The sequence below is a fragment of the Haemaphysalis longicornis genome, unplaced genomic scaffold (genome assembly GCF_048455015.1).
Source record: "Haemaphysalis longicornis isolate Haplotype H1 unplaced genomic scaffold, Haemaphysalis longicornis Haplotype H1 scaffold_7, whole genome shotgun sequence".
Lineage (NCBI taxonomy): Eukaryota > Metazoa > Arthropoda > Arachnida > Ixodida > Ixodidae > Haemaphysalis > Haemaphysalis longicornis.
In genome coordinates, this window is record NW_027526422.1 from 146,038,250 (window position 1) to 146,061,818 (window position 23,569).

Consider the following 23,569-nt stretch of genomic DNA (forward strand, 5'->3'; position numbering starts at 1 on the left):
CATTACGCTAACCTTGAACCCTTAAATTTAGTCCTGCGTGCTGGCGTGTTCAAATACCAGCGCTTAATACCAATGGCGCACATTTTTTATAGTTGTAACAAAACAGAAAAATTCTACAACAGGCACATAAATACTACCAATGAATTAGAATATTTGGTCTCCCTGAATAATTTGTTAGCTGTCACCTTATCGATTGTGTTAGCCACACTTTTGTTAAAAGTAAGCTTTAGTTAACGCTCAGTCACTGCATTATTGCTCTGACCATTGCAATTACTTTTGCGATACCGAAAGTGTGCATTACAATCAGTATGTCATCGTACCGCCTGAACCCCTACCATCGTTCCGTGTGCTACATTGCGGAATCTTGTAACAGATAATGCGGTTACAAAATGAAAGGGAAATTTGACACGTGCAGCATGAGATGGGACTATTTGGGTAGACGCTCTTTGATTCGTCCACAGCAGTACTCCCCTCCGGAACGAGTAGCAGTAGAAGCAATGTAGCGAGTTGGGCAAACGGCTTAGCAAACGGCTTAGCCACTGAGCAGCTCCTGCGGTCACACTTGTCAAGTATTAATAATTTGCAGGTGTCGGACCTGTTAAACAAATTATGAAATGCAAAAAGTTTGCACACATCGGGTGTGAGCTTTCGCTGTTGCGCAGTGGGGCACTCCTGCAGCCTGATTGCTCCAATGAAGTCGCAGCTAGGGAAAAGCAAAGTCGTTTTATATCCCCTGCAAGCTGCCGAGAATGACATTTCGTTTGGTCAGCTTGCACTACGCTCGCGCTTCCAGCAGCACCAGACCAATGCTACATTGGTGCTCATTCATTTCCCCTGTTGTTACATAGAGCGTGATAGTGTTCAATTGTCTGGAGGGGAAAGTGCGCGAGCAAGTAAGAAGTTGATGGTACGTGAAAAAAAAAAGGCCTGAATTGCATTGACTGTGCAATATCAACAACAAAAGGTCGAACCGTTTCGGCATGAACCGGTAACCGTTATTTCTTTTTCCGGTTCAGTTCCGGTTCGGGTTCAGCGTGCTCAAAAAATAACGGTTGGGGTTCGGGTTCAGTTCCGGAAAAAATACCGGTTCGGTTCCGGTTTTCGGTTCGGTTCGGTTCCGGTTCGACACCCTGATATATATATATATATATATATATATATATATATATATATGTTCAATCTGCGTTATTAATCAGTTGTTACTTGCGCTTAGTCCGTTTTCGTAGTCTTTCTCGACGTAAAAGTTTAAACAGAACACAGATGCATTATTACAGCACGAATGTTGTCTGAGCGCATGCAGTCTTCTCTTCTGGGTCGCTTCCCGACGACCGTTTGGCCGATTGTTATTGTCGGCATCTTCGGTCAGCGAGCTAGTCACCCCTCGCCAACTAGCTATTCTAGCAACATTGCACCACGCGGACTTACGAAAGGCGGGCGTGTTCGCGTCGCCGTCGTGTCGTCGTCGCGTCGGCCTAGCCTACGCGCGGTTACGAGAAGCGGGGTAATAGAGTAAAAAAAGGTAAATATGCACAAACGTGATACTGCTAAGTGTGCTGCTGGAAGCGCTAATTAACCAAAGCTACGCCGCGACCCGTTGACGCTGAGCAGACGACGCTTCGCTTCGCCGGCAGTGAGAGAAAAGGCCGCCCAATTGCGAGGTTTGCGCCTCTTGACGCGCATGGGGTAATCGATGACGTATGCAGAAGAACATGACGTATGCAGAAGAACATAAAAGATGTAGGAAAGGGTGGGAAGGCGGCAACAAACTTTGCAACGAAATGGTGTGCTTCCCGCTGCACGAACAAATGATATACTTGGCACAGCTGACGTTGACCACCGAACCTAACGACTGTGCTAGTTCAGTTAGTGTTCTGAAAATGCCTTCCAGGGCCCGTTTAATGTATGGCTAAGTGTTTCATTTCGTTAAAAAATCTCTTGTGGCATCCACTGAAGTATTCTCAAGCTAAGATTAACCACACTCTTTTAAAGACAGGCGTATGAGATAGTTCTGCTTTCAGAATCTGGTGTGATGTGAGAATTATCAAGTTTGTTTGTAGCTCTATCAAATCACAGTACCGGGCACAACGTTAGTGAACGACTCCGCCCACCACCATGATATCATTTTAGCTCTGTGGATGGAGCCGTACATCCGCAGCCTGTACACGTAGCCTGTACAACTGGACTACCCACAATTGCCAAGAAATTCACGCCCTTGGCTCCTTGGTCCCATGGCTGATGTTTGCATCTCCGCTTTGGCGTTTCCCTTACAATCTAAGCTGAAAACGACAAATGGCGTGGGTACTAAGGCCTTCCGATAGTACAGACGACCTCAATCGCTTTGTGCATCTATTCTCAGATTGTGCATATAAAAAGCTGGTTTGAGAGCATGATCGTCTATGAACGCTTCATGCATTGTAAAGTCCCTACCTTTAACCGAGGGTGCGATATCCGCTTGCGTTGCTGAAACGTTCTCTTCATATTCCGCGTCTAAAAGATTCTGCAGAACGTCTGGCTTTCTTGACTGCCAGAAAAAATAAAAACACATGTCTCGCTTCAGATACTTGGCAAAAACATTCTTAAGTCACGGCGCCTGCCGAAGCCCGGGAATTTCACATTTTGCGTTTGTATCGATATTGTTGGAGACGCAGCTTTAAAAAAGTCCGATCACTGCAGCTGCGCACACACGCCAGTGTGTGCAGTAAAAAATTAATGGAAGTTCATTCAACTAAGGGCGCGCTGGTAATAAAAACTAAACGATATTGGGCCATGTATAGTACAAAACAGGTGACTATCAGAAACTTCAATTAAAGCACATGTTTAGTTCGCAAAAAATACGCCGCAATAGTTTGTGGATGCAGAAGGTTTTTGTGTGAATGGTTTCTGGTGCGGCTTCTCTGGCATTCATGCGCATAGATGCAATGATAAAGCTTAGTTTTTGAGGAACGAGAACTAACCTCGGGGTCTTTCCTCCGAAGTTGAATAACTTCGGTCGGTTCTTTTGCCAGGTCTTCGGGGACATTCGGACCAAGTAGCATAATTATCCAGTATAGTGGTTTCAGAATCATTCCAAGCATGGTTGTACTTTCTGCAGCATGCAAAGAAAATAAATTTCATGATTTTTATTGTATGTCTACGAAATATGTTTAAAACAGAAACTATGTACAACTAGCATATCCAGAAATCTTCAACGGCGATACTCACTGATGGTAAAGGCAAATGAAAGGAAAATGAAAGCATGCTGCACATGACTCAAATAATAATGTATTCTTTTTTTCTACGGTTATATCAGATTGCTATGTGTAGCCAAAGTTCAATAAATGGTAAATAAATACGAAAAAGAATTTATTAGGTCAGGCACAAACTATGTGAACAGTATACTATCGTCGTCCGTTCGGCTAGTTCAATAGGGAAAATATCACAGCGCAGTGGTTTTTGTCTCGCCTTTTTCTTCTACGGTGTTTGATTGTTTGTCATGAAGACAATGGTCAGAAGGGAGGGTCAGCTTAAACTCCCTTGGGCTCCGAGGCCGCACTCCAAATTGTATCGAGAGGAATTAGATTTTACCCACCACATCGCAGCCTGTGACATCTTAAGCGTCACCAACTCGACTTCAATGCGGAACACAGCATAAAATTTCGATAGATACCTGTATAAAGAAGTGTTTAAGGGAATCAAAACGCCAGTATAGCTGCCCGTAAAAACCCTGTTTTCAAGAAAAACGGCAAGGTGCTTCTTATTAAGAGAACAGAAGTTTTCGCTATGGCTCACCGATATGCGTTAACTGAAAGAACCTGTTAATGAAGTAACTCGCAAGGTATCTCTTGCTTTTTGTGCACTATCGACGCAGATTTAAAGCCGACATTCCAGCGGACGCTCCTTCGTAACCTGGCAACGTTACACCAGCGTCCAAGACTAAACTGTGCTTACACAAACAGTTACACAAGTAGACTTGGACTGACGCCAAACCCGTACTGCGATAATTGCTCTTCTGCTGAAAGAGCTGAACACATTTTATTAGAATGTGCGGCCTACTTGGCACAAATATCACACCTTGTAAATACTAAAGACATCGATCGCCTAAATCAAGGACAAATAACACTAAAATTATGGTAGGACATGGGCCACGGGAACGCGAACAAAACGTTTGTGAGCGATCATCTATAGCCGAATCAGGCAACGTGGCTGTCTTTTTTAAAAAAAACGATCAGCCTTTACGTAATGCCTTTGTAGGGTATAAACAGTTGTTTTAAAAAGGAAATTCAGTTGGAAGTGGCACTTTGCCTTCAAATGTTCTTTCTGCTACATTCCGTGTTTTTGATTCTTTATTTTTGAGACAGCAGTATCACAATGCCTTTTTCTTTTGGTACAGTTATGCAGTATCCGGTATTTCTCGCCATGTTTCCTCCTCCAACGCACGTTTCAAAAACACTACATTTATAGCGCTTTCTGGAAACACCGTCGTGCACTAACAAGGTCAAGATGTTTTCGGGAGGGCATAAACACAATCGTCGAAATTCATTGTTTTCATCGTTGCGTTGTGTTGGGAGGGCTTCTACTATATACGCGTGACACAAAACAATACAATGATATTGGGGGCATGACCTATTCCTACAAGTCTTAAAAATGCCTACAAACAGGAACGCAAGAAGGTTATCTTTTCATGACCACTTGAAGTTGTTACCACCCATTTTCAAGGTACAACTTCCTTTGGCACGTTATTCTCCGAAGTAAAACAATGCAACGGTATTGCGGTACTGCTGAAGTTTCAAGCACGAAATTCTTTAAAAAACGCAGTGCTTGATAGCATAGAAGGATATGAAGCTTCGTATACAGGGCATACTGGTTACGTAAACCCGATCACCGAGTTTACGCAAAGCTGGCCATAGAGTGCCAAAGCAGGGTATATTTTCCAGTGCATCCGCTCTGGCAACCTCTCTGACCACGCGTTATCTCCATCTATTCAGGGTGCTTTCAACAGAGAGTCGGAAACGAATGCCTTCAAAATGCGCGAACTGAAAAGTTTCTGTTTGCGCAGGTTCAAAAAGAGGCGAGAAACCATAAAAACCCGCAGTAAATTTATATAAAATAAAATGCATGAGAAAATTCCCCCCGTTTTATTACTGACCAGTGATCACTCTTGTTTGGCACACAAATATCATCCAAGAAAGCAGTGGACTAACAAGCCATACGTAATTCCTTTCATCAAACTTTGTCGTGAAGGTAAGTTACTGAAAAACCGCTGTGTTTTCCGCCTCCCGCCAGGACCTCGGAGTGACCTGTTTTTCTTCAGGTTACGATCTTTGATTTGTTGAGATAAGATAGGATATAAGACCGACTCCTTCTGTTTATATTTTTCAGGCTATTGTATTATTTTTTCACTAAGGAGTCGGTTCTACCCCGGATTTATGGCGAAATTTGGAACATACCGTGTAACAATTAAGGGAACGTGAAAGAGTGCGAGATTCTTTGCCGATGTGCCCGTTGCTTCATAAATTTTCCGGCCCTTTTTTACTTGCCAGTTGAGCTAAAAATTTCACCTTCCGGGTTTTGGTATTGTTTCTTGCTTTACACACCAGAGGAGAAACAAATTTTCAGTTTGCGTTGTTTACTTTTGAGCGGGAATACAACCGGAAGGACAGCGAGCCACCTTAAAAGTGTGGCTTTAGTCCGCTGCAAACTTGGCACGTTATAAACATATTTCAGGCTCATATTTCAAGTGTGGCCATTTTTACGCCGGAAATAACTGCTGTTTGGAAAACACACACATGACATGTTCAGGTTTTAGGAACTGCATTCATAATGGCTCTTTGGTTGATTTTACGCCGATCCACCCCTCGGGCACTGTCGGGTGTTCGTCATTATCTTTCTCAGGATTTCTTATATGGTTCCCGTTACATTTAGCAGTCATTCAGTTTCTTAGAGGTATAACTGCTGGCTGCATTGCAAGCGACTGAGCAGCACATTTAAAATTTCCCCTTGCATTGTCTTTCGCCTTCACAAAATTAATGTATGCGGGAGCGACCAGGCTTGGCTACTGACGATTTCGTTGTAATTGAGAAATGCACTTGAAAAAAATCCAAGGTATACATTAAAGTAATATTGACGTAAAATGCTTCGATAGTTGCAGCTAATGTTAAAGGAGCCATGACGAGAAAACACAAATTTGATTCATTCAATGATTGCCTCGTTAGAATCATACTGACACCAATTTTAACGTACACTTCGCTCAAATAAGCTACATAATTAGGGAACAGGGAATGGCTATGTGACGTACCAGAACCTATGATATCATGTGAGCCAGGTCGGCAATTGGCGGAGGCCGGCACAAGCAGGCGCAAATAGTAGAGCGTATAAGCTAGCTGAACGAGCAATTTGCGCTTAAATTTTGGGCACATTCTTTACAAAGCAATAAGAATGGTGGGCCAAACAGTTGAAGTTACGAAAGCACATGTAAACATAGAAGTACTGATGCGTACTGCTGTTGGTACTGTGCGTACTATACTTGGTTTAGCTGCACAGCACTGCGGGGCTTTGGGGTTGTCTCATACTACACTGGCCGATTGGCGCAAGCAACGGTATCTTACGTGACCATATTTGTCGAGCGAGCACTGTTTCAGGCAACGATTATTTTCTCTCAGAACAAAAACAAGCTAGGTCTAAATACGGTAAAAAACAAACCAAAGACTTGCCACGGTATGGTGGCGCCATCTAGGTGCAGGTAACGTAAAGAAACGCGGAAACGCCACTGTAGGGTACCTGGACGCCAGCACCGCCGTACAGGGTGGAGACACTCTTTGAACGGTCGCGTGGCGCCGCAATTGGGTCAACGTCCTCAACGCGTTGTCGTTTTTGTTTCCCACGAGACCTAGCAACGCGAAACACATAAGATGATTCAAACTTCGCCAGTAAGCGCCGTTACGGCGATAATTTTAGCGCGGATTTTACACAATGATTTGCTTCGGCGGCTAGCGAGCGACCCAAAATGGCGGCGCCAACGTATGCGCGTATCTACCCTGTACAGCGGACGTGTGTATCAAGGCACTCCAGGCTGCAGAGTGGTCGGTTCCTGTGATGTCATTGCAGACGCCGAAAACAAACGATTTAGCGGGAAAATCAAAATTTTACCTGAAATTGATTAGTTTCACAGTGACTAAAGCATAGTTTGTATCTGGACAAGCGCTGCAGGCACTATAAAACACAAAATCTTTCGAATAAAACAAACTTGCATTTTGTCTTCATGGCTCCTTTAAGTCTGTATTAAACGACGGACCGATCCGCTACATAGGGCCACTAGTGGGTTATATCTTTGACTGCATTGTGTCCCAGTACACGTGCTTGCAGGATCCGGGAGTTCCCTTCACTGAAGGGGATGAAGGAGGGCTTTAGGGAATTCATTGCCCAAGCTATTTGACAGCAATTGGTTGGCACCTCGCGGCAAAGTATTGTGGGCCTAGTATTCTCCTGGTAGTCGTTTTACTGATTAAGATAAAGCGGCCACTATTCCTAGCAAGTGCCGGGTTCAGATATGCTGATATTTCCGGATACAATTCCGCCAGCAAACAAGTCACATTTATTAAGGCTTCGGAATCGAACGTAAGCCGAACCGCCAGCATTGTAGCCAGTTTTCTATATTTTGGTGGATATATTCCTTGGAATTGAAGCGCATGCGCTAAAATAATAACGTGATGATTGTGTGAGCTAACGTCTTAATTGTGTTTATATAAAGAGACAAGCATTTCCAAGATGCCGTAAGTAAATGTAATAATGAATCGGCTGAATCTGCGAACAATTGGTTAATGTTGAGGCAATGCACTGTTGTGGTACATAATTCAAACTCAAGAATGGTGGGGCCAGACAATTATCTGCCGCCTTCTCTGGCGTCTTACTGTTTTTAACCGACCTTCCGAATCCCAAACGTAACCATGTAGAATTCTTGAAATGAAGCGTAAAAGCGGTGAGTATGCATGCATTTCCCTTTTCGCGAATTGATTTTGGTCAGCTTCTTTATTGTGTGCAAACAATTCGCGGTGTTCGTGATGTGGCGCTTGCATAACTTGCTATTTGTGAGTTCCTCGTTATTTGGAACAAGGAAGAAACAGAAAAGCTTTTCTAACTAACCGTAGCGTGAACTTCGTGAATCAGTTTCATCATCGGCATGCTCCCAATACAACTATGAGGAATGCATGCTTGATTTAATAACCTAACTTCATCTTCTTAGGAGCGGAATGTCATAAGTTAAGTACTGCGCAGGCACGGCATACACAATTAGCAGCTCTCGATTGGAACTCTGAGAATTAGGCGGAAACCTCAGAGGAAGAGACGTGATGCGCAGATGGCAAGAGAATAAACCAGCAAAAGACACCCTCGCCCCCCCCCCCCCCCACACAGCCTTACGTTCGTCATAGAAGTGCACAAATGACATTATATAGTAGAAAACTTGAGTTGTACAATACTTGCATCACTCGTAGATATGTCCATGAAATTCAACTTGTGTGTTCGCAAAGATTCTGTTAACTATACTAAGAAAAATACAATAGCACATTGAAGGTATACAAGAAGGATGGTCCTACAAACAACTACTTACGACTGATGAAGGACAAAGTTCCAGATATTTTCCCCTGAAGCATTTCTGTCGCTTCTTTGGGCGTAGTTCGCTCGGGTCCCTCCTGTAGGTTGTTATCTATACCAAATACTGCCCGTGCGAGGTAATCCATTGCGAACCGTTGGTAGAGGCGGTACACGTTTGCTTGTCTGCCGCTCTCAACGAAACCATTCACGACACCCAGAAACGTGTCTGTGCTTGTCTTGAGAATGGGCATCATCTGTAGCGCGATAGCAGTAACAGAAAAGATACGTACTTTTTTTTAAAGGATAAGATTAAATTATTTCTGATTGTCATGGAGATGGCTAAGGAATGCAAAAATTAGTGTCATAAAACGAATATAAAGACATCTACAGGTATAAGTTTTATAAAAAAGGAAGCGAGATATTTTACAATGCATCAAACGCTGTAAGGCATGTTTGGCCAATAAACGGTGGAAACAAAGTTTGCACAGCGTCTGAGTTTACAAAAATGTGGCAATGTAACACGTTTTTTAGATGACTCAAGAAATCGAATAGCACGTCAGGCAAGCGCTTGGTCGCTGGCTGTTAACTAAAAGCATATGACTATTCCCGGTGTTCTTGTATCGGGAAACACGGTTCTTAGCCTGAATTACAATTCTGATTATCGTGCTCATCGCCAAGCCTAATTACTGAGAGCATCGCTTAGATTTCTCCCACCTAATAACGCGCACTCCGAGGGGTTTTGTTTACTCGGTCGTAAATACAGTGGTGGCCCTGTATATACACCGCTGCCTTTCATATTCCAAAGTTGGCGTTTTGATATAGTCTTTTTTTATACACAGCTCCCTTTGAGCTAGAAGTCAGTGTCCCAACCCTATAGCTTTGTGGTGCACTCCTAAGTCCTTCACATCCGTCAAGTAAGGCGTCGAAAGATCGAAAAAAATCGTTGCGGGTCCTAGGAGCGCATTATCGTTCGGGTGCAGTCGGCAATCTATCCATTTCTAGCCCATGACCCAGTTTTGACACTTGTAATTGATCTCACTTTTTCTATTTCACGTGGCTGGATTGTATCTTTGTAGCAAATGTACGGTGAGGCTCACAACTACGCAAGGAACATACACAAAGTGCAGCGAAACATGCTCACATATGTGATGTTATTTCTGAAAAAAACTGCGGTTTACACGAGTTTCGGAGCATTTACTTTAAAGCGCTATTTTAAGAAAAAAACGTCCTATTCTAGCTGCTTACGTTTACGACGTGTATATAGTTTTGCCTTGTCACGAACCTTACCAGTTAGATCTTCAAATGTCTGTGCTTTATATCTCATACCCCATAAAATCAGAGGGACACATATACGTCTCCATGTTTGCAATGGGCGAAATGTTAGCAGGTTTGTATTTCTTGCGGCGTTTGCCTTTCTCCCCAAGTTTGCGTAGCTCTGCATCCTGTTTAATCCTGCACTGTTTAGCTTCAGCACAGTGGTTTGTTGTGCGCCTGCCACCTTGCAAATCTTAATCTCCACCTACAAATTTGGATGTCTAACGCAGCCAGTCTATACCCGGGCTACGTGGCTGTGCGATGCACTGCAGTTCGGAGTGCGGAATAATTTAGACATTCGAAGTATCCATAAGTTCTTCCAAAATCTCGACAAACGAGCATTTTCGGTTTTGTTTCCTCTCGACCATAACAACGGCCGCCATCGTCTGGATTGAGCCCACGTGCCTGAGATCAGCAGCAAAACGCCTTAGCCACTGAGACACCGCTGACGGACGTCGCACATTTATGTACCGAATCATTACCATCATATTAGTAATGATGGGTGTTCACTTTTATGTAGCGAGCACCTCTTGCTTCCTATGCAGTGCCCCCTTGCGTCATAACTCTTTTCCCAAATGGCGCTTAGAGAAAAGCTGCACAGCCTATCCCAACTAAATGCCAAGTGAGACGCCGGACGCCGTAATGTCTGACTCAGCGTCTTCCCTACAAAAACTGTGCCGCCTAGGCCATTTCTGCGATATTATGTGCGGTCCCGTCAGCACTAACGCAGAGATCCTTGCAAGGTTGGTAATTTACTAGTTTCTTCTCTTTCTCTCTCTTTCCCTCGCAATGCTTTCTTTTGAGGGCGATGGCTAAAATGACGTTGCAGCCAAATTGGGATTTCAGTGTTTACCATGATCTTGTGATCGTAATTGTAAGTCACTGGGCAATATGTTTGAGTGGGTATGCAAAAATTGTTAGGGGATATGTTGACGTCCTAAGCAGTGAAATTTCTGATGCTGTTAGAGCCGCTATTTTATTTTTCCCAATTCCTGTTTCCGAACCTCCTTTCCCTGGACACCCAATTCGCCAAAGGGTAACATGGCATCTTTGTACCCACTGCTAATAAAAGTGTGTTTTACCACACCCGCCGCGGTATGTATACCGGATGCAATATCCCACTCCGAGATAGACTCCAGCCAGGCAGTTTTGTTGCGGTGCAGAACAATAATGATACGGTTTCGATGCTGCGCTCCACCTCTAAGCAGACCTAACAGATACCAACGCCCTATTTATGAACAGAATGCCGAGAAACAGAGCAAAGAAATTTGTCTCTAAATCTAGCCTCAATTTGTGCCTATCTTTGAAAAAACAAAGCAATATTGAATGCTTCAACGCAAAGTAAGGCCGCTCCTGCTAACGTTTTCCGTCTTTTATTCAGCTTTCAAAGGTAACACCACCAGCTCACCTGCTCCAGGTTTTCTGGCGTGAAAATAGGGCACATAGCTTTTCGTAAGCTTTGCCATTTCTGTCCTTCGGCGTGAAGTATGGAGTTCTGTAAAAACGGGTGGCCTTGTTTTGTTGCCGTCGTTACCTGCAAAAAGAAAAAGGGTGAAATGTTTTCTCGTCGTTAGCTTGGTAGCCTCAATAAGCAGAAAACCAAACGTTAGTGGTATCTGTCCAAAAATAAGCGAGATGAACAGCAGTGAAAAGCTCCTTAGGATATTAGAATAAACCTATACAAATATTTAGCCTCATGTACAGTGATTGAATTACGCAACGTGGCATTCTAATTTATCGCCTCCGATTGGCACGTCTATTCGATTATCGACCGCCGATACTGTAGACCTTATGAAGGGAGCGCCATTAGGCAGCACAATTTATCTTTCACTGCTGATTTCCTCACCGCTGAGGGATTTAGGTGGTGCGCTCCCGGTAGCGTCAGTCCGCAAATGTTGTTTTTGAGAGTTCGGCAGGTTAAATACATGTTTATAGTTTTGTTTGGGCCCTATACATATTTGGGGGGCTAAAGGTACGGGTTGGAGGTTGGTGGGAATCAGTGGTGATTAGTCGCACCCGCCTACCAAATGGCGTAGCGTTCCGAGTTCTCAAAAATATTGGCAAAGCGTGGACTTCTGACGTTTGAAATGGTGGAGCCGGATCGAATGATGGGGGGATGTATTCGTTTAGTGAACCCGTAGAGGTCGTTCTGTCTGTCGAGGTTGAGATGTTAGTGAGGCAAGTGTCTGACCCGAGTCTCTCGGGCTCTGTGAGGTCTGCTTAAGTCTTTAGGTGCTGAATGCGCTCTTGTTCGGTAACCCTGATCGCCCTCATTAGCTGGGCAATGCAATGTGTAAACGCGTTGTAGTTTAGGAATGGCAGTATAATATTGTTCGTATGCGTAATTTATTGGATATGACGCGGTATAGTATTATGTATCGCACTTGAGACGTATATTTGCCGCCATCATAGTATACTTACGTGTCCCAAACTTTAAACTTTCCCAGTCTCACACGACCATTTCAATACTGATATCTACTCCGTAACTGAAGTACTGACCTCTCGAAAACATTAAATTTTAATGTTCTTTTGAAGTCTCAGCCTTTTCATCATTTACCAGCTTTCAAAGGCCATTAAAAATTTACCGCAATTCTACTAGCTTCAGAGCTATCCCACTCTTGTACATTTCATAATGGCCACGTTTTAAGTACGCCAATCACAAGTAACGTCCTTCCTGGCTATAGAGCAACAACACGGGAAGAATTCCTTGTTTATCTTTGCCGAAGCATTCAGAAATTTCTGAAAAATCAAGCTGGGTACTTTTATGCCGGTGAAGAAGCTTTGCTAGTATTTTACAACAATAATATGCTTTTCCGGACCCAAGCAACGTTTGACCTGGTTTTTGAACCCCCACCCAGCCTTCTACGGTGCCCTACTTGTTCAAGTCGCGCTCGCATAGACACTAGCTCCAGATTTCTGACCAGTGTATATTAGAATGAAACCCTGAGAATGAAACCGTTAATCTGTATTAGAAGTGAAACTCAAGCAGGTTTGCCGTAAAAATTCCCACCAATATTTACCACTTGTATTATCTCCATTTCTAAATTTTTTAAAACCCGTATAGTACGTTTGATGCGTATAAAAAATCGGAAAACGGCTGCTGCTACTTCGATGAAGACAATTTTATAAGGAAACTGTAGAAGCACATACCTTGTGACACCTATGCAGTGGGCTGTGTCGCCAAAACTACGCCATTAAACCGCTATCTTCTACGAATGGCTTAACCCAATGAGCGTGTAATCATTAGGAACTCCAACACAGGGAACATGGTCTTCATATGGGGACACGGTACATAGCATCAAAATCTCAGAAATTGGACCTAGACATTTTACTTTCCTATTTTTACGAAAAAATTCGATTACACCCTTAAGTCATTTCACAAAAACGATTTGCAACGCCATTTTCAAACACAATTATCTGAAGTGAACAATTGTGTTTTGCAACTGTTTCGTCAAAAGCTGCGAAGGGAATAAGTCTCAAAAATACTTACCCCACGATCAGTAAACTTTTCATGGTTTCGAACGAACACATATTCCAGAAAGTTGATATCTTTAGTTACAATGAATGGCACATCTCCATTGTAGAACCTGCGGCCAACAATAGACAAAGTCGTGCCATAATTGTATATTTTCTACAAAAAAGATACTACACTTGTTGAATAAAATAGGTTATTAATTTTTCGAACCGAATTGCATATTACCTGAACACGGCGACATGAAAGAAATAAAAGCGAAGACGGGTTAGCGCACAAAACGAAAACACGATTTTCCGCTGAAAGTTTGCCCGAAGAAAACAACTCCCAAGGAAGAAACTTGTATCACTATCGTACAGCGAAGCTGGAGGAACCTTGCTGAACGGTGAGCCTTGATTCCCATTACGCGGACTTTTAAAATTCAGCGTTATTTTTCTCGCCTGTTTAAATTACTTGCGATATTAAAACGAATGTACGAACGAAGGTAGCAATAGTTTAAATTACTCAGTTACCACTTCGCCAGAGAAGGTTTTAAGGGTACCCCAAGGTCGATGCTCTGCTTTCTTCAATTTAACATTTTTGCAATCACATCTAGCTCGTTATTAGGGACTGTTCGCCATGTCAGTGCAACGATGAAATGTAGTTTATCGGGTGGTTTCTTCACCGGACAATCGCACCCAGCTGTAAAATGACCAACGCAATACGGCCTGGTACGACAGCAAGTATTTATTTAAAGCTCTATCTCTCCAAAATTATCGTTATTTGATACACTCTTAAAAAGGGTTGTGACAGTCACTAACGGAACACTAACATGTCACTTGTCCCAGCATACACTAGGTACTTAGTAACTGGAGGTTGTACGCGCAGCACTAGTCAGGGTTACCAACTGAAGCGGGCAGTAAGCACCGCTACCTTCACTAGTTAAGCCCTAGGGATACTACTCTCTGAGATACATGCGTTTACTAAATTTCCATGCATAATCTAGCCATAAGCAGGACCTTGATCTAGTGTATACTAGCTGCTACACCCAGATAATTTCCTTACCATACGGTTGCTTCTGGTGGAGCGTACGTACCGCACCGCGGGGTAGTAAGGTTCGTATGGAGTTAGTAAATACGGCCATTACTAACCGTTTACGACCTTTTATATTATAAGTGTATACTCGCACGACTTCCCCACTGATTTTGAGGTACTCTCTGCACGGTGAATCCGTAAAATGTGCTACTGCAGTCCGTGGTTTTGGTATAATGCTAGATGGAAAACTGTTTCAATTCGCATGTGAACTACCTGACCGACTATTGTCTCGCTACGCTTGGCGTGCTATCCCGGGCCAGCAGTGAATTCACTAAGCCCTAAGTTCTATCATGCTCTACCGTGTCCTAGGTTTACTTAAGTTCGACTTTGCCAGCGTAATGTGGAGTTTTGTAAGCCCTTCATCATCCCTTTGACTGGTATGGATTCAGAAACACTTTGCAGGAATTGTATTGCTTCGTTATTAATCGCTGAAACCTTAAGCCCACACCGCAATTCTCAAGTTCTGAATCTGGTTGAGTTTCCTACTAAGCGCTCCAGGCGTGGCCTGATTTCCTCCCACTGTATTAATTCAAAATTTGACTTCCTTTGTCTTAGCGCAGTCCATCTGCGAGTGACAAAGAAACCACGGCCCCTGCATGAACGCTTTTATGTAGATAGAACTCGATGCCTGGCACAAGATAGTGATTACGAACATGCGTTTAACGGCCTGTTTTTAAATACCATTGACATTGCGATGAGACGGTTTTATTCAGGCGCTCTTGGAAAAATGTGATGTTTTGAATACGCCTGATCCAGAGTGATCGCAACTGCAGGTTTTCTCTTTTTTTGTGCGTCTTACTCAAAGAGAACCGCCTTCTTGTGCTTGCTTGTGTTAACTCGTGCATACTCGGCCAACATCCTCCTAGCTATTGCAGTTCATTGGCCAGGAAGCTGAAGCTTTGAGGGGCAATGTGCAAGCTTCAGAAAACTCACTAAGCTTTAAATTGGAAACGCAAAAGTTTCATTATAGTGGGAAACGATATTTCCATTATAGCCTAGATGTGATGATACGCGAGGGGTACAGGTTAAAACAAGACGCGCATTACCTTGATGTTGGGGGATATGCGGAGCGTTGCAGTTCGCTTGCTGACGTAATTCGTGCCGTCTTACTAAGAAAAAGACGTAGAGAGCAAAGAAAGAGACGCATACATGGTGTAGCACGGAAGGTGCCGGTCTGCTTATATCCCGCCGAAAGAGAAGCAAAAGCAAAGAAGGAAATGGAAACACATGTGCAGTTTCTTTAGCACTTGCCTCTGTCAATTGAGTTTGATGCGGTGAAGGTACAGTTGGTGTATGTGTTAAGGCACCGTGCGGGCTACGAATTATGTGGCCCCAAGCGCGAATCCCTAACGGGCTGTGGAAAGTCGAACCACAAGCAGGTTTTTGCAACTATCAGCAAAACGGAAGACGCAACCGATAATGATAACCGCCGCATCGCTAATACTAGCTATCTTAGGTATTCCTACCACGCAACGCACGATATCACAGAACAATCTGCTTGGGTAGTGGTAAAAGGAAACCACTGTTTTGGCAGCACACATCTTTATATCATGCCTGCGCTGTTGGGGAGATATTGTAAAGTAGATCCGCAATATTGCTCCTTAAAACTGTTTGACTACGGCGTCTGGAAACTAGAACAAATTTTCAGGAAGCACTAGGTTTTATGTCTCTGAATTCCATAACAACCATGTTAATCGAGAATACACACAAATCCTTTCTTTAGAAAGTGCATGAGGCAGTACTTCCCCACGAGCTTTGTATGCAAATATGTACTCAGAGGAATTTTGCTTCTGAAAGGTTGTCGGGTTGAGTGGTGGTGAAATTTTCAAGGGTAAGTTAAACACTTCACTAATGGGAGTTCGCACTAGCGATAGAATATATATTGGCGAATACTTCTACAAATAGTGTACTACCTAATGCAGGAGTGGAATATTTGTGTTTTTGAATGTGTTGTTTAGGATTTTAAACATCTGTTCTGTAATTGTAGCAAAGGCAATGTTTTGCTTTCACGCAGCAGTGTTGTGGGTAATTCAGCCACTCAATATCACTTGGTAAAACGTACCCAAAAGTGTCGCCATAGGTCTGAAGCCACTTGCCAATCACTTTGAAGTGATCCTGTAACAGAAAAAAAGTAAACACAAGCTTTGGTAACACACTGTGCTACTGGTTCCGAGAGGTGACCACTTAATTAGTATTTTTGACGCCTGCGCGACCCGCAAACATGACCAAGAGGACAGACTCACACGGCGGGCAGTAATTTAGCTTTGACAATTAGGAACCAGGCTGTCTTAACAAGGCCAGCGTTCTGTTACGCTTGCTTCATCTTCTCTCCCTGAATCATTTCTTTCGCTGGAAATTTATTACTCTCTAGGCCGCCTGCCCCATTCAAAGGCAGGAAACAGGATGGGTCACTCACCATTCTCACGGGACCCAAAAATTACTATCCGTGACCCACCGGCCATCCACTGCTTTCAAGAACTTGCTGCATTTTTATTTTCCCTATGTGCTGTGTTAGTGGCTTTTGGGCCGGGAGGCGTACCGCCTGATTAAAAATCCTCCGTTGCATGCCCCCGCGCGAGGGACACGAGTAAATGCAGAGCATTGGGGTCGTTTACGTGGCGTAGGGTTGGTGGCGGCGTAGGGTGGACGGCAGCCGCCTGTCGCGCACGAATCGAAGGGTCCGTGGCCGGACGCTGACGAGCACACGCTGCTTCTTCCTGACGAAGGCCTGGATCTGCTGCTCGCCGTGGACGCTTGGCCGTGGCTTCTCGTTCACGAAGGTCGGCGTCAGCGGCACGCTTACGACGCTTGCGTTCAGCGTCGGCAGCGCACCGCCTCGCCGCCTTGTATTCTGCCGACGTCGACGAAGACGATGGTACGATGTCTTGTACTGGTTCCGCGACGTTGATGTTGGATTGCGTCGCGGTACTAGTTGAACGTCTTGCTTCCATCACTTATCAACTGCGACCACCGACGAACGAAAGAGAAGAGAGCGCAGGAGTTGACTGGAGTGGAGCCCGCGCCAACCCGCTTTATAGGGGGTGGTTGTATTGCGGTAACGTTTAGTGTTTGGGGGGTTGGTGCTATCACGTGTACACCACGCAGCTATCACGCCGCTAGCACGCCGCTGAGTCGCCAACGCAAGCCGCTGACAACGTAGTTTGAATTAGTCAAGGATATAAGGCGCGTTCGTAGCCTTTGATTCTGTGTCGCTTTGTGGCGCAGTGCGTAGAGCACCATGTGCCTTGCGTTCTGTCCGCAGGGTCGTGGGATCGAAACCAGGCGCCGGTAACTGTTATTTCTTTTTCTTTTTTTGATGTAGGGGGAGGCTGGCTGCTGCGGACGCCGACGCACGGGTGACATCGTGAGTTATACAAATACTCTGCATTTAAAAGTCTCAATGCGGGATTAAATTTGCAATGTAAAGGTTTACAGATTGAAGTACTGCCACAGCTATATTGCAACAGCACATTGTACACAGTTCAGTACTCTTGTGCTGGGCGTTTTAGTGCTCTTTTCACCGTTCCATTTTTGTGAGCAGTATTTATTGTATATATAATCTGAATGACCCAGACCCAAGAGCCAGTTGCTTTATTTGGACAACTTCCTCCACAAATACTCATACATGTGTGCTAATCCGATAGGTAGCACTATTAGGACCTGATCACTGCTTTGGCGTGCAGCATCGGATGGGAATGTTTTTGATTAGCAGAAATGACGATACAGTATTGCGAAAACTCGTATCAGTGCACACAAAGTGCATTATTGTTTAAAAAAAATTCGTTAGAAATTTATGTTGTCAAACGAATGATATTTTGAGCTATAAATAGTTTCATGCTGACTATCGCTGTCTTACAATACATTACTTCGGCAGAAGGGTTTCTTGAGCATGTTTTTTAAATCCTCTCAGCTAAAAAAACCTTGCGCCTCATCGTAATTATCATCTGCTTCTTCGTCTTTAGTGTATGTGGGTCCACTGCAGGAGGAAGGCCTCACCCATTCCTCCCCATCTGCTCCTATACTCGGTTTGCCTTGTTTATTCCTTTCCTGCAAACTTTCTTACTTCAAGCGCCTATTCCTCACAAAATGAGTTTTATGACAAGTCATTTTGTGAAATAAAAAGATATTAGAATATAAAGAAAAAACGTTTACACGGAGGGAAAATTGTGATACCCCAATTTCTGCGTCGTTTCACGGCTTCTTTTGAAGGAAAAATACAACTACCCTCTAAAGCGAGTTTATCACTTAGCGGCTCTTTGTTTTTTAAACCGCGTTGTGCGAACGGCGGAATTGTCACTGCTTTTACCAAACTTCACATAATACATGAACGCAAAAATTTGTAATATTACGGTGACAAATCTTTGCATGTAAGCGGTGCGTTCAATTTGGAAATTGTTTCTGTTTGGGATTTTCAGATATTACCGTTTCGTGGTATTCCAATAGATTCCCATGGAAAATGTTGGGCTTCGGACCAGGTACACCGAGCTTCTTGAAATAAGAAAAATGTCTCCATCGCGATCTGTACACGGAACAAAAATAGAAGAAAAATAATTAAAGAGGAGTTATAGAAATTGAAGTATCCAAGATTTTCTCGAAGGTTTATTATTGTACAGCCACACGTTGAGGTGGGTCAGTGGCTAAGACGTGGGGTTGCTTTTCCCATGCTTTACTGCGAATCTAGTTTGCGTCGTTTTATTCTTTTCTTCATATTTTGACGCTAATTACTCCGATCCGGCACTGCACTCTGCAACTTCTCCACATTCCAAGCTTTGCTCAACGTGCACAAGTCTGTACTTACCTCCCGCGACATGCATCTGTCACGGCGTACTCGTCTCGCTGGCAGGGTACCAAATTAACGTTGTTTATGTGCATTTGGCTTCTTCCCTGGCACTCGGAGTTGAAATTCCAAACGCACGCAATTTTGTTCTTTACCGTGGCGGCCAAATTCTTACCATTCGTGCCGTCTACGGCAATACTAGATCCACTTTTAGTTTTTGATGAGACATCTATAGCTTTCCCGTTTAGAGCACACAAAAACGCCCCAAAAGCGCAGAAAAAGCTTGCAAGCGCCACTCCGGAATACAAAGCTGCAACTAGACCCAGAGACTTCATCGTGACTTGTCGGTTTAACTGCCTGTGTGCCTACATGAAGGATCGCCAATACACTGAAGGCATCACATGCGAAAACCATTCCAAGAGTTATCTGCCGGCGCTGCACATGGGCCTCGAGGCAGGGCGAGAAGGGGAACTGCAAATTATTTTGACCACCTAAAATTTTTAGCGTTTTCTCCTACAGATCAAAACGCAAGTCGTTGATCACCTCACCAAAATTCATCCCAGCGATGTTAAGAGCACGTTCGACGTCACCCAAAAAGCGATCTTAGGACTTCGAGAAGCCAAATTTTGTGCGTGCACTTACAACTATGTACGCACCTTTCTTACCGACCGCACTGCAACACTCGGTATCCGACAACTTCGCTCCGATACAATTCACACACCTCCAAAAAAACACCACAAGATTCAGTTATATCACCCCTCTTCTTCAATAACGCTCCCCACAAGCGCCCACCTCTCCTTCAAACCATTCCTGGTCTCCGCCATGCCCAATACTCTGACGACGTAAATGATTCGACAACCATTGGATCTACTGGAACACAAGAAGATACCCTTCATCAAACCATCACACCATTCTCGCTTATCTCCTACTTCGAGGCCTAGCGAGTGCCCCAGCAAGTCAGCACTCCTCATTTTCCGCTCCCACATCCTTGGGCAACCTCCAGTTTCCACACCCTACCCTGACCTAACAATCGATTCTACGCCCATTCCTATTATGCGCATTCTTCGTATACTCGTAGTCAAGTTTCATCAAGATGGCCCTGACGCTGCAGCTACAAGCTACTATCACCCAACTCACCTGTATCATCAAGCGCATCACACACCAACGTTAAGGCGTAAAACAAGATTATACCATACGACTAATTCGAGCACTCTTCAGTAGTCAAATCACATATTCCACCCCAAACATCACCCTCGAACCCAAAGAACGAGAGAAATTCGACATACTAACCCGAAAAGCTGACAAAATAGGGCTGGTCTCAACAATCAAACCACAACTTTCTCGTTTACTTCTACTCGAATTTATAATACCCTCAAAAAACTCCGGGAAGCTCAACGCAACAGCCAACTTTCCAGACTTCTCCTTACCACTACCGGCCGGTACGTCCTTGAGGCCCTTGGTAACCCGACCCCACTGACTGCACAGGCCCTTGAACGAATTCCGCCTTCAAACCGGTCTCATATTACTGTATCCAAAATTTTCGAGACTATGCACCCGGAATTTAACCAAGGTAGAAGACATTCCCGGGTATGACACCGTCGGTCCCAATTCCACTTCCACCCCATTACGCGCTGTACCGACGTCGCCATCTACCCCTCATGTCAGGCTCATGCTATGGAGGTTGTCAACTCGAAGGTACACTACTGACCCCCAATACGACTCTCTCTGCATCAACAACCACTGCAGAAGAAATTGCCATAGCCATCGCCGCTACTACAGGCTCCGAATAATTTACAATTATCATAGATTCCCCGCAAGCCTACCGTAACATTCCACGTAGATGCATGATACTTCCCGCCTTACGCATAGTCGCATCAATCAATCTCATTCCTCAAGCTCTACATCATCCGGACCCTGGCCACTCGTACCTCGAGAAAAATGAGGCGGCTCACGCCACTGTCTGCGCCCTGCCACAGCGGACATTTCCCTCAAGGTCAGAAACCACAACCTAGATCCTTCCACCTCCAGCTATTCCATCGCGCTACCATGACATCCTCCAACATTATCGCAACCTTCTCCTCACCTTGCCTTAACCTTGCCCTCAACTAACCATGGAAGAAGCAGTCGTGTGGCGTCATTTACAACAAAACACCCGTTACAACGCGCGAATCCTCCACGCCATTTCTCCTACCCAATACCCCCTCATCTGTCATTCCCGCCCCTCTTTTAATTCTACCTACCACATAGTGTGGGATTCTGAAAACACCACACCGCTTACGCCCAAACCCAACCCTTTTCCCGAAGAGTGAGAGGGCCTTCTGACCAGCTCCCTTCACGCTGACCAAAGATTTCTGGTCACCAGTGCAAGGGCTGCAGCCAAGGCCCAAGGTACCCCACCGAGTTACGTCTCAACGAGCACCGTTTGCTCTATTAAGGGCTCTCTCTCTCTCTCTCTCTCTCTCTCTCTCTCTCTCTCTCTCTCTCTCTCTCTCTCTCTCTCCGCTTAAATACATGGGCACAATATCTTTTGTTTTCCTCCTCCATCAGAAGAATTGTACCCGCTGCAGTTATCAAACGCGCGTCCTCGTGATTTCTCTCATACTAAATGTAACGAATGGATATAGGCTGATTTTGAAGCTAAACACATTTATAATTGTGCGCACGTGTGTGTATCGTTACGCGAGTGCACGTTCCTGCGTATGCGTGTGCGTGTCTTCACGTGTGTGTACGTGTATGGGTTTATCCAGTATGTGAGCAAAGTAGGAGCGAGAAAAACTGTCAAACAAATGAGCCGCTTCAGTTACCACATGTTCATTGTTATCCTAATTTATCAAGTGGGATCTCCCGCGTTTAAACCATCTTTTTATTACGAAGTACTTTATCGTTATTTAGCGTACTGTACTTCCTTTTACCAGGCCAAACCTGGCTTTGTGCTTTTTGTCCCTGTATATTAGTATTCCACTAAATTCTAGCTTAATGAAAAAAATCGAATGCAACCATATTGACGGCTGCCTTCCTAAAATATGTACACAAATCTTCTAAATATTTGGGAAAAGAAGTCAGCCTGATTTGGCATTTTAACAGGAAGTCTACTGTACGCACAAATTCGCGTGTATGGTATTGCTTTAGCACATTCTTCAAAAACGCACTTATGTTTGTGTGTGGTTAAGTTTCGGAATGTGGCCTAACTACCTTCGGTTACTGATTTAGTGCAATCAACCGGTGGATAACGCGATGGCATTGAGTCTTTGCCCTTTTCCCTATACAAAATATCTCGCTTAGTGTATCAAGCAGATGTTAGGATAAAGAAGAAACGTACGGAAGTAAAAAAACGTTCCAATTAACTCGTTAGGTTTTCTGTGCCCGTTTCGTGGAGGGCCTTTTTCTAAGCAATTATTTCAACTCCCAAGCTCGATATCCGGACGGCGCTGTGTAAGTCCACACACCGTGCACACATAGGTAATTCTCTGCATTACTGAACATGTTGACCGAAAGTTACCAATTTAAAGTACTTAAGTGATACCTACTTATCGATTGAAATTCTTGTCTTAAGCGAGGACACAACCTTAAAATCTGTTGAGGTAATAAAATGTGGCACTGCATTTGCTAGTTCAGGCAAGGAACTATCCACAGAAAACGAACTTTTGACTTACTTGGCTATCCCAACAGCGAGCAACACAGCCAGGAAACACAACGCCGCAAGCGGTAACATTTCTGCGTCTGCGTGCTGCTTGTCACAAAGCGACGGAAGACAGGTGTGTTGCGGATTACCAGCTGTCCCCTAGGTTTCAAATGCTCTCTTGGGAACTGCACGGCAATAAATGGAGCCGTGGGTTTGTGTTTCGAGAATAAGCAGTTCTCTCTGCGTTTTAACGTCCTATGGGAGCCAAGTGCAGCTGAACTGGAAATATCAGCGGAACTCAAGTCCTAACGAAAAAACGCAGCTGCTCGACCGCCGTACATTACCTTCATCCGTAATAGCTGCCAGCGACGTTTGGTGGAGCATGGACGCTCAGGGGCACAAGCAAAAGTGAGCCTTATGATGCCGGTAATGCTTTTCACCAGATGGGGGAGAGAAACACCTGGAGTCTAGACTGTCCTGTTATACCCGCCCGCCATTTTTTTCCATCCACCTTGTTTGCAAATGCATTCCTATATCCGAAGCACAGTAAACCTCCAACACTCTGCCACACCTTCGCTTCAATTTTATACACCCGTTTTGAAGTTTGAAGACATTGAGTATCATAGAAAAATTACGGTGAAAGCGTCACAGCATTGTCTTTAAAACATGGCAAAATATTTAAGTAAATAGAGCTAAGTGTATCCCAATCAATACCTCGCAAATTCACAAGTTGTTACGTTTC

General features: G+C 44.2%; 1 protein-coding gene across 1 annotated transcript in view; it reads right to left on the reverse strand.

The window, feature by feature from the left end:
- The window catches only part of LOC144147101 (cytochrome P450 3A6-like), a 73,236-nt gene extending 50,056 nt beyond the window's left edge, over window positions 1–23,180 (reverse strand). Inside the window, exons 1-8 of the mRNA XM_077679161.1 lie at window positions 22,859–23,180; window positions 18,851–18,947; window positions 16,491–16,543; window positions 13,373–13,469; window positions 11,291–11,416; window positions 8,585–8,822; window positions 2,955–3,085; window positions 2,428–2,521 (exon numbers count right to left, since the gene is read on the reverse strand). Coding sequence (XP_077535287.1) covers window positions 2,428–2,521; window positions 2,955–3,085; window positions 8,585–8,822; window positions 11,291–11,416; window positions 13,373–13,469; window positions 16,491–16,543; window positions 18,851–18,947; window positions 22,859–22,917 — 895 coding nt within the window. The 5' untranslated portion in view covers window positions 22,918–23,180. The remainder of the gene's footprint in view (window positions 1–2,427; window positions 2,522–2,954; window positions 3,086–8,584; window positions 8,823–11,290; window positions 11,417–13,372; window positions 13,470–16,490; window positions 16,544–18,850; window positions 18,948–22,858) is intronic.
- Between the last annotated feature and the right edge of the window lie 389 nt (window positions 23,181–23,569).